At 39.1% G+C, this 12,283-nt stretch overlaps 1 protein-coding gene across 1 annotated transcript in view; it reads left to right on the forward strand.

Annotated features, from left to right (window-relative positions):
• Positions 1-12,283, forward strand: part of PIK3R1 (phosphoinositide-3-kinase regulatory subunit 1) — a 59,191-nt gene that overhangs the window by 546 nt on the left and 46,362 nt on the right. The window contains exon 2 of the mRNA XM_074931339.1: positions 4,280-5,033. Within this exon, the coding sequence (XP_074787440.1) occupies positions 4,700-5,033 (334 nt within the window). The 5' untranslated portion in view covers positions 4,280-4,699. The remainder of the gene's footprint in view (positions 1-4,279; positions 5,034-12,283) is intronic.

Below are 12,283 nucleotides of genomic sequence, written 5' to 3' on the forward strand. Positions count from 1 at the left end.
TCCGCCCGGGTGACGTCCCCGAGGCGGCGGAGGGGATGTCCGTAAGAAGCTCTGAGGCGGTCGGCGCCGGAGAGGGGGAGCGGGACGCGCGGTGCCTAGCTTGCCTGTTCCCGGGTCTCCGCCGAGGGCGGTCCCGGCGGCTCCGCGACCATCTCCCGGTCGGGGAGCGCCGTCTTCGCGCAGCCCTGCCCCCGCCGAGCGGGGCTGGGGCGCGGGGACCGAGCTCCGGCCCCTGAAGAGCGGCTGGTCCGCGATGGGTGTCGGCGCAGGACTCTCGCAGGAGTTAGTTTGCCGGCCTCTTAATAGGGTGGAAGTTCATTTTGTACTCCTTCCTAGGTTTTTTAATTACTACCATTTTAATGAATTTTCTGAAGTGGTCTTGGTGGTCCCCTGCCTTCTTCCGTAGATTTGCAGACCGCATATAATCTTTGAGATGTTCCAGAATGGGACATGCTTTAGTGTCCACGGTGAAGTTAATGTACTTCTTGCATGTGTCTGTATTTTAACTTGTCCAGCGCTAGAATCTCCCCCTGCTCAAAATCACTCTTCCAAAGACTGGAAGCGGTATAAAAGGCATTATGGGTATGCATCTCCTTCTTCACGATATATCGTGGTCCTCACTTTCTTGCAGAAAGTAGTGATACTTACCTTGGTCACTTGCACTGGGAGAGCGGCAGCATCATCATCATCGTGCTTCAGGGGTAACCGCGGTTTGGGTTACAGGTGTGCGGACACCTAGTGGGGAGATGAGTCAGTCTCCAGGCAAATTCCCCACTTACACCTCAATTCTCCCTATTTCAGTGCCTTTCTAGGTATGTTAGTCTGCTCTTCTATTGACGAAGCTTCTCATTGCAGCAGAAGGGAAGTTCGTGTTAGGCACTGTTTCCCCAGGGGTTTTTGGAATAAGTATGAGAGACATGGCGGTATGAGGAGATACAGTTATTACATGAGTTAACATAGAAGTGGAGAAAATCTTTCCTGGCTTGGTATAGGGGCACTGTGTCAGTAACATGCATACACCCCTCTAGACTGGTTAGTAACATGGATTCATGATGTAGAAGTTTTTATTCTCGGTCACCAAAGGAATGCTAGTTAGCGTGGGAGGAAATGCTTGGGTACCAGTGGAGTGGGAGCTGGACATCATTTTTAATAGGGGGAGGAGAGTGGAGGGGAAGCTTTCAAGTCCCCTTCTTTTTCCACTTAAACTTACAGGAATCTCTGGCATCTCATCTTTCCGTTGAATTTTAAATTACTGTTGAAATGCCCAATGTAAAAGCCATTCTGCTGAGAGACCAAAATTCTGCCTGAACTCGGGAATATTCCATTGGGATCAAGCTCTTAGTAAATAAAAAACAAATGAGTGTTTGATTCTCTTACAATACTTCCTCCTTTTCCATTCCACTAGCCAAATGGAAACCCAGTAATACATCATCTCAAATATAACAATGTTTCTTGCCTAAAGTGTTTGGTTTGGTTTTTTTGTCTCTACTTAAGATGGTCTACAAGCTATTTATTTTAAGACTAATCAGTTTAAGTCAGTTTGAGTCAAAATGTCTGAGTTTAGAGACCATGTAACTCCACTTGGAGTAAAGGGCATTTCTTTATAGGGGATCTTAAGAGCAGTAAGCAAAGAATTGTCAGAGAGGGCTCTTTGGAGATGCTGCAGTGTTACGGGGCTGCTGTGGAGAACTGGTGCCTGTCCCTGGGTTAGGGCTGTCTGCAAGGTTCTTGCAGTCTGAGTCTTCCTCCAATACCAAACCTGACAGATTGTGAGAGTAGAAGAGACATAAATCCAAGAAGTTCAGTATGGCTCAGCCACAGGAGTGTCTCCAGGTACACAAACCATAGATCAGTTAGGAGGTAGGATGCTGGGGCCCTGTACCGAGGACAGTGCTGAGGAGTGAATATGAACCGGTACTGCAGGTCTGAGCCCTGAGGAAATTGAATTTAAGGAAACTTTGCTACCATAACTGCATTGAGTTGTTCTAACATGCAAGTAAATCGGACCTTTTGTCCTATCAGATTCAGGTTTTGAGTTTTTAAAGTGCTTAAAAACTGTCATAAGCAGTTTTTATCTTATTACAACATTTCTAGTTCTGTATTATCTGAGCAATTGTAAGAGACACAAAGTACTCATTTTAAGTATCTCACCATAAAGTTGCTGTGATACATTTGATAATAAAAGATCAGAGGAGTAGGTCAAGTCAGTTAAACTATGCAGCATTTAGAAGACTGACTTAGCTGACTGCCAAAATGCCCGTAGGCAGTAGGAGTGAAATGAGTGTTGTAGCAGAGCACTTGTTGAACCTTTCTTAAAAAGAAAATAAATATTTCAGAATATTTAATGTAGTCAAAGTGGTAATTTTCTAGCAGGTTTTGCTGTGTGTAGTTGGTTTTGATTGGAAACATTTAGATTAGCTCCAACACTTAGATCTAAGGTGTGTAAGTGCATTTTGTTCCCTTGCTGTATGAAATGGGAGGAACCCATGCTTTTGAAAAGGCTTCTGTACAATTTAATTGATACTTGTGCTTTAGATTTTTGTTTCCATTTTTTTTTTCGGTAGTTCTTGTCTGTATGCTTTCCTCTGGTAGAATAGGAAAAATGAGATATTGGTTAAACTCTTCACGTTAATTGCAAAGTCTGTGATGTTTCGTAGCGTAATTTAAGCAGTGTAGCTTGGTTTTTTAGAAGTGGCTGCAGAAATTTCCCATTAAAATTTTGGTGGGAGCTGGATGTGTAATCCACGTGGATAGATTTGCAAGTTATTAAAATAAATACTTGTGTGTAAGCTTTTTGAAATTAGAAGTCTAATTCAGGCTCAGATAATACTTTCCTACAGTAAAAACTGCAAGAGATAAGGAGGCTCTTTGAGAACTTAGAAGATTTTCATCTGTATCCTGTTAGAAGAGATGTTGCGCAGTAAATTGCAGGGAATTATATTTAGACCTGATGGACTGAAGAGGAGCCACATACAAATTGGGGATTAGGGTCATTCACTGTCTAAGGAAGCCCATATAAATTCTTATGAACACTTTTAACTTGTCAGTTAGTCATGTTCCAGGGACTTGATGACTGAGATATTGGAGGAAATGGTGTGGAAAAGAGCTGTCAGTTTCCCTGTTCCAGTCCTGTCTACTAGTATCTCTCTACAATGTAAAAAGTAGTGCTTCTCAAAAAAAAAAAAAATCAGCTTTCTGTACACTAAGTACATAGTACACAGCCAGTATTTTACCCCCATGGGTCTTTTACTCAAATGTAGTTTAGGAGTTTCAGTGCAACTTTGAGTAGTTTGCACTTTCTTGTTCCCAGTGTAGCATTTCGAATTATGTTGGGGCTTGTCTTTTTAAGTAGATTAAAATGAGTAACCGTTGAAATAATGTTTAGAAAACTTTCACTATTCTATATGTCTTTAAGCTACTGTTTTCTAAATTGATTTTTTAGTCATATTTTTCCTTTATGGTTGGGCAAACTTGAGTCAAATTTCAGGCCTGTGTTCTCTTGCCTTTAGTGTAATTTAAGTATACACTGTGATGTTTTCCTCCTGCTAGTGCTGCTTAGGTGGTCTGGGTGTGCCTGTTTCAGTTGCTGATTGTTTTACTAGTATTATGCCATAAACACATTAAAAACACCTTGAAGATGGGGGAGGGGGGAAGCCCCTCTTTTTAAGAAAACAGAAATATAGTATTCATCAACTAAAAGCATTTTGGACGTTTTGGTTCTCCTGCAGATTATGAAAAGACCTCTCCCTCTAATAGTTTTTTTTGTAATATAGGCCTTGAGTTGGGGATTGTTGCTCATTGTCACCCTCTGCATAAACAGCAGGAAATTGAATACCCCAGTGGTGAGTGTGAGCACTAATTACAGTGAGGTCTCCTCTGTCTTGGCAGACCTCTTGTAGGGAGGAATTGTGGCTGTGTGTCTTCAGGGAGATAACATGTAAAATCTTGAAGCCAGGTTAGATATTGCACTACAGGGATAGCACCAGGGCTGTGCTCTCACTCTGAGACTTCAGTAGCCATAAGCCACAGAGAAGGAAGCATCCCTCATACTGCACGGGTGCAAATTTGGTTCAAGTAACTATACATACATCCTTTATAAAAATGCAAGGATTAGCTGACGGATTCTTTTGTGAGGTCACTTTATTGTTCTTTAGGGTTCTTTTGTGGGACATCACCTCTGCCAGGGTTGCAGAAAGTTTTAAGTTGTAAGTGGAATCCCAAGTTCACAATCATCAAAAGAATTTGAAATAATTTCATCATTTTTTTCTTCTCTTTCCAGGCAGAGCATGTGTACAGGGTTTGGTGGCAGAATACTTAAGGGATGTGGGCAATTTGTGGCAAGTACATCTGAGGAAGTGACCAGTTACAAGAATAAGCTGAACTTGAGTATGGAGACCCAGAAGTGCCAGCAAGCCCAGAAAAAAAACTAATTGGAAGGATATTGCTAGACATAGAAGTGGAACACGTACTTCTGCAACAATCATTGACTCAGAATAAATACATCAGTAAAAGCATCAGCAGTGAAATGTCAGATTCTGGTACTTTTTGATTCTCTGGTGGATTTCGTTACTTAGACGTTGCTATTGACATTTTTATTATCCCATTTAATACATCTTGAATCTGTATATAAAAATATAACTGGACAATTGCATTTTGGTACTGTTTAATAACACTTTTGAACATTATATCATTTGCCAAGATGAGTGCCGAAGGATATCAATACAGAGCTTTATATGACTACAAAAAAGAGCGAGAAGAAGACATTGACTTGCACTTAGGAGATATATTAACTGTGAATAAAGGTACCTTACTAGCACTTGGATTCAGTGAAGGGGAAGAAGCAAAGCCTGAGGAAATTGGTTGGTTAAATGGCTTTAATGAAACCACAGGGGAGAGGGGAGATTTCCCAGGAACTTATGTAGAGTACATTGGAAGAAAAAAAATATCTCCCCCAACTCCAAAGCCTCGTCCTCCTCGACCACTTCCCATAGCACCAAGTCCTGCAAAAGTTGAAGCAGAGAGTGAACAACAAGGTCAGTACTGTTCTCTGAAGGGGTGTATGTGTGTTCCATATTTTTCAGATATCTTTTTCATATACTTATTTTACTGTACATTTATGTGTATAACACCTGCTGTTCATCTTTTTCAGCTCACGGCTCATTTCAGTCAATTAAGAATTCTTTCTACTTCACAATATTTAACTCATACGCTGTAATTTTATGTGCTTTGTCTTAGGCACACCAGAGACCAATAACTTACTGAGATACATCTCACAGGTTGGAAAGTATGCTTATAGTTCACAGCTGTAAAGACTTAAATGGAGAATGAGCAAAGTTAGCATTTATTTTGGGTTTCTAAGCAGCTGATGGAAGTGTTGCCTTCTGTGGTTCATCAGACTCATTGTTGAGAAACTTCTTGGTGAATCCAACAGTTTGAATTAAAAATAAACAGTATGTTCCTATCGTAAATCTCTTGCTAACACCAAAAGATAGGTACTCTGGTTTACTTGTGGCATTAAAGGTAAGAGCAGGTATTTAAAAATGAACAATGGAATGACAATAAAGAGAAATTCAGATTTAACGTTTTCTGGGGGTAGGGCATACCTTAGAAAAAAATAGCACTTACATAGTTGCAGAAACTATAGAAAGCATAAGTTGCTTTCTGACCTACATTTGCAACAGTATGTTGGGCAGAACTCATGAGAACTCTTCTGTTAATAGCAGAAAGACTTCTCTTTTTAAATGGAAAAACTTTAGGGTAAAAAATTACCACCACCCTTATTCCAAGTGATTTGTCTCCTTTCCCTGTTGTCATTCACATATTTGGGTTTTGCAAATCAACAAGCAAAATCCATTTTAGGATAGATTTTACATTGGTCTTTCACTTCTCAAAAGTCTAGAATGGCTTATATTGCCTCAACATCTAGTACTTCCTAAATTCTTTATTTTTTTTTTAGCAGCAAGAAATAGAAGTTGTAGTATGTGATTGTGATTCTCACAGTGACACCATAGTCCTCAATAGTATCATCACCCTCTGCCTCTGTAGCAGTGTTTGCAGCATCACTTGCAAAGTTGCAGTATCAGTTCGGTGGCTTCTGTCCCACTGTGCCTATTATGAGTTTATATTCAGCTGTGCTGATAATCAACAAAGATAAGAATAGAAATACAGGAAGTTATATGTGGCAACCAAGCAGAAACCTGGCAGAAGCATTTCTAGGTTGGTGGGGACTTAATAAAGGGTAAACCTGAACTGTTTTATGTAGCAGTGTTGCTTGCAAATGTATAATGCCTAGGTGTACATCATTGTTAGCATGAAGGTGGGGGCAGATGGGGTGTAGTGGCATTTTAGGTTATACTGTCCCTATTTCTTAAGTCCTTGAACTCTCAGCCTCTAGTCATTAGAGTCTCATGATTTCTCATTAGATTAATTCTGAAAATGGGGTATTTGCTTTTGAAAGAAAACACTCTTACATCTTTAATTGTTCATTGTATTCGATATTAAATGTGCTGATGGTAACACTGACTTTTCTTAACCCATCTGCAGAGATGGTTGTCTCCATCATACGTTACTGCAGGATAAACATGGCTCTTTGGGTAGACACCTCAGTGCTGACAGATCATTGTGAGAGGCAGAGGCTGGAAAGAAAGTATCATTCTTTACATGTTCATGCGGTGGTGAAGTAACTGGTATCCCAGGCTTTGATGCATTTATTGCTTTAAACTCAAAGTAGTGCTTTGTGACTTGCTTGATCTCTGTACTCATGCTTGCTTCATGCTCCTGTTCACAACTTCACACTGTGAGGTGGCCACAGCGCTGTGCTGGGAAGTTCTGGCGTTAATATTGCCATTTCCAAGCCTGCACCAGGACTATGTTTATAACAGACATTTATGGGAGTTTTGGTTGCTGGGAAATTGAGTTGCAGATCTGGGGAGCTCTGCTTAAATACAGACTTTGCTGCTTCCTTGGGATGAGATAGTGCTCTAAGCCTTAGTGACTAGATCTGTCCTGAACTGAAGACTGTTTCTTCTAGACAGAGTACTATTTACATATCATGTGTTTATTTTTAATAGTTTGGGACTGCAGGGCTTTAAACAAGAAAATGTGCTAATTTAACAGGGAATCTTAATCTCAAAGTCTGCACACACGATCCTGTCATGCTCAAAAATGTTTAAGAATCAGCTTGCTATCAAGTCTTTTTCTGATTTAAAACCAGGCAAAATTCCCATAACTTGTTTCAGTTTAAAGATTTTTAAGCTCCATGTAAAAGGCTGGGCTTTCAGTAGTGCCCTACGGTCACGGATTAGATCCCCTTCAACACAATTAGGGGAAACACTGAAATTTAAACTCCAAATAGACCAGGAGTTAGGTTTAATTACTTTTAAAATAGTGTATGTTTAATTAAAATAAATTGTGAAAAGTAATAAGTGGTCTATTTACAGATCTTTTTACTGTACAGAACTAAGGCAGAGAGCGCTTTAAATCTTAGAAACAAATTTGGAAAATCTTGCAATGAAAGAAACTTCTAAGTGAGCAGAATGATACAAAAATGATACCTATGGTGAAACCAGAGGTGCAGGTGGAAATACAGTTCAATTAAAGAATAATGTAGCAATGTACTTTTGACTTTCAGGTGACTTCACTATTTTTGTATATAAGATTTGGTTCAGGGAATAGCACAGTTAATATTATCCAGCAGCCAGCGTAATGGGTGGTGGGCCAGAAGATTCTTCTCAGGATGATACTTCTCTCTATACCCTAAGAGTGTATTTCAAATAATGTGTAGAATGAAACTTGCTTGATCAAATACAGTCAAGTTTACATTTTCAGTACCTGATGATTTGAAACTGCTGTGAATCAAAATGACAAATTAATAGGGAACTGGAAGCAGACTTCTTAAACGTACCTCAGTTAATTGTAATCCATATATCTTTTTTATGCTGTGAAGAGTCAATTCTTTATGTACCCCCGTTGTGTATGTTTTGAATATCAGAAACTTAACTGGACATTTTAAAGGATATATACATAAACATGTGAGTTCTTCTGATTTTGCCACATACATAAATATTTTTTTAACTATATGCTTTCTAATCATTTCAATATTCTTCAGTACTTAATTCTGATTTTTTTTTTTCCCCCCCCGGCCTTGTAAGCTTGATCACTTGTTCATCAGTGTCCAGATTGTTTTGTATTAGATCAATTTTTCAATATTTAGTCATAATGCTGCTGATATTCACAACGCTGTGGTACTCATACACAAATAATCATGACACTTGAACAGACTTTACAGTCGATGAGGCTGGTAACATGGGCAGAGTTGCTCATCAGTCCAGTGTATTGTGCAATCACAGTCTTACTTATAAATAGGGAGCTCTTTTAATATTTAAAGCCAGTCTGAAAACAAAACTGCTGGTGGTCTCAAATTCTATTAAAACATTAATTTATTACAATACTTAAGTCAAATCTTTTCCCAGATTTTTATTTGATCCATGACCCATTTAAATGTCTAGAACCATGGGTCAAGACCAGAACTGGGGCTCCTTGACTGAAATTTTAGGACTGTTGCATTTTGCCTGTCTTCTCCTTACCTTTGTCAGTTAAGATGTAGATCCAGTCTGAGTTTCTGGGGCTTTTTTTTTTTATTATTGCATCTGAAAAGATAGAAAAATAAAGGAAATACAAGAGCTCCAGGAAGTCTCTAGCACCTCTTATTTTCAGGTGTGGTGCAGGTCAGAGCTATGACAAGGCAGATTTGATTCTTGTTACTGGTGTGAGGCCCTCACTGGCCAAAACCTGCCTTTTCCCCAGGTTTCTTCTGCCACCAGGCAAGTGTGACTGGTTGCTGCTGGAGGGATCAAAGCATTTGCAGCAGTGGAAATCCAGCATAGGGTCATCTTTGTTTTCCACTAGTAAAGATTTTGTGCAAATTTTTTTTTATTGATGCTTTCTTTTTTAAATTGGAGCTGTATAGGTCTGGCTCCTTTCACTTAGCCCTGACTCACCTAACTCTGAAAATGAAAGTGCATAAACTATACTAAGTCCAACTAAGTTTTGTAAACTTTGATTCAGCTCGTCTGATAGAGCTTCATATGTTTAAGAGTCAATTCATACAGTATTGATTCTCTACCTGGTTTGTGAAGTCTTATCTTAAGCAGACTTTGGAGCATAAAGCTTTGATTGACAGAAATACTTCCAGATTTAACTTGGAATGCTAAATTCACACTTTGAAATGAAGGTCAGATTGCAGAAAGGGCAGACCAGAACTCTGTATGAATAATTTGACTGTTTTGATGTTTTGGAACTTCCAGTGTTAACTTAAACGGGTTGTGTATGTTGACACTTTGCATCATTTCAGCTGTTTTAGAGACTAAAAATAATGTGAAGATCTTCCCTCTTGTGATGAAACAGTAACATAGATTTCTTTTTTTAAAAAAAAACCCCACACCTTTCTTTACGTTTTTCTCCTAGAACAGATACAGATCAGCAAATTAGATAATTACACAGAACATTTGAAACTCCTGCCTTTCAGAGCCAAGGTTATGCAACGTCTGACAAAGATCAAAGCTGGTGGAGAGCATAAAACCATTTGTGCATGCTTGAGCTGAATATGCTTTTGTTTCTTTAATTTTGCCGTAAAGCCAGTAGAGTGATTGAATTTCTGAAAATTATTTACATTTGTAAATTATGGGACATAAAAGTGAGTGGAATGCAGCAACCTTGAAGCCTCTACTGGAAAGAAAACAGTCATCATCTCTAGGCAAATGGAAAAAGGAAATTATGGGGTGAAGTGATGAGTCACTATCTCATTTGGTAAATGCATTTGCCATTCAAGCCAGAGCCCCTGGTTTCATTCTAAAAAGCCCTGTTAGATTGTAAACTTTTGTCCTGCTGTAGTTGTCAGAGCAGCCCTGAAGTCATGAACTTAACTTCACAAGTTGGTTGCCTTTGGCTTGCATTGATAAAATGGAACAGATTCCTGCCAGAGAGGCTTGCTGCCTACTTGTGGTCCAGTTTCTTGATGTACAAGGCAAATTTCTACCTGCCAGATGGGTGCATGCATCTGAAAACAAAGTCCTTGCCACCTGCTTTATCGCTTATGAAAACAAGGATTTTGCAAGCTGCATTAAAGTGAGGCAGAGCAGGTTTTTTACAGTGATAAAGTCAGGGTGATAGTAACTAAAAAAAAGTCTTTGTAAGCACCACAGAGGGCACAAGGACAAGCTTGCAGGTACTAGTACGAATTGCGCATTAACAGTGGGCCTGGGCAAGTTCATGGTTGATGCGTGGCCCCACCTGCTGGTAGAGCGCGACGAAAGCAAGAGAGAAGAAAGAGCTTCAAAACCAGCATCTTCCATGTTGTGTTTTGATTGTCACAGGATAAGGATAAAAGTGAGAGTGAGCTTTTGAAAATAGTATTTTAGCTGACCAATTATTATTTCTTGGAAAAATGTACTACTTGAGGCATGCAGAACCCCCTTTTGATCCTCAAAGATGAACTCACACCTGAAAAGGCTTGTGTGGCTGAAATGCATCTTTTTTTACGCAGCTGTATCAAATAGTTTAAAAGAATTCTGTCTTCTGTTCCACATTTTGCTTTAAGAAACTGAATGAATAAGACTCTCCTATTTTGATGCTGTAAGAAATATTTGTCTGTTTTATATTGCCCTTATTTTAATCTGCCTTTCTATAGTTACAACAGTGACATTATGTTGGGTGACTTCACTTACCTTTCTTTAGCCTTCTGTAATACTAATTCAGTCTGTTAATACCTCCTGTTGACATGAATGCTCCTGTAGTAAAGCAACGGTGAAGTGGCTTGCTCCTCTCCCTTGGAATTATATTGATCTGTTCCTGTAGCTGTGATCCAGGAACATCTGAAAAAAACACTGGTTAGGAAATAGTTCTTACTTAGGCTTGAATATGATAACATCAGTTTGTGAGTTTCAGCAACACATGGTGCAAAGTATTTGCCAAGAATGGATCATTCTGCACCCTGAGCAAATAACCGTGCCTACTTAAATAGTTGTGTGATGCCATATATGCATCCAGATTTTCTTGTGTGAAAGAACACAGGTGTTGTAACTGCAGCTGGCTGTGACTCTTTCACATCTGTGTCTTGTGCCAAAGCTGCTTTTTGTGATGAACATCCATGAAAACAATCTGAAGGCTTGAATACAAAGAGCTGCCTTATTTCCGTAGCTAATAATGACAAGGGGAATTACAGGATTTTAAAGAAATAGTTATTTTAACTGGGGAAGGACTTTAAGTCCTGAGAATACTTTGGTGAGAATCCAGGTACTTAAGAGAATTTAAAGAGAATTTTTGGCTTTAAAAAAAAAAAGTAATAATTGTGGTTAATACTTGCTAACTTCCATTCATGCTTTCAGCAAAATCTCTGTCTACAATACAATCCTATTCTGTGCTTTCATTAATAGATTTTTTTTCCTGTTATGAATGTTTTGAACATTAAATAAAAGCTTGTACCTTTGGCTGAAGTCTTTTGACTGAAGTCTTTTGGGGAAGTGATAGCAGGTGTACTTTCTGTATTAACTTGACTGCTTTTTGTTCGGTCTTTTATGAATTCTTTATGCAGTAGTCCACAAGAATAACACCAAACACTATTCTCTATTTTCACATGTTGATCCACTTTTATAAAACTGTTTACCTGTAAGGCAGCATTTAAAAATAATATTTAAGCTTTTTAGGTAATAAGGATCTATAATCAAAGTCCTCAGGACAGCTTCAAGAACACACTACTGCCTTGAGCTAGGGAAAGATGTAACTGTATATGGTTTCTATGCTTTTATAAAGTATCTTGTACTTCAAAACTACTACATAAACCATGGCATGAATGATGAAAAAGGTCTTTAACAGTTCAGCTAGCTGTCAGACAACTTGCTTCTATGATCCACTGGGACTGTTTGTATGTGCTTGGCATCATTTGCTATGTTAGAATATTTCCCAGAGGTTAACATCTGAGATAGTTTCTTCACCAGAGATTGTGGATTTTGAGGGCAAGTAGTGAGATCTACCCTTGGCCAATCTGATCATGCCACTTTCTGTGCTGGCAGATCACTCAGTGGTATCTGGGCTGGGAAGATGCTCTGCAGAAGGCAGACCTACAGTAGAAAGAGCAGTTACTTCTGGTCCACTCATCTTCCAGAAGCACTTGAGCAGCTACTGTATTTTTCAGTAAATGGGCAAGGCGTAGATGAGGCTGATTTTTTTTTTCTCTGTGGTTTCTTTTCTTTTTTTCTTTTTTTTTTTGAGTTTCCGTATGTTGGAA

This window comes from Athene noctua, chromosome Z, assembly GCF_965140245.1.
Source record: "Athene noctua chromosome Z, bAthNoc1.hap1.1, whole genome shotgun sequence".
Taxonomy (NCBI): Eukaryota; Metazoa; Chordata; class Aves; order Strigiformes; family Strigidae; genus Athene; species Athene noctua.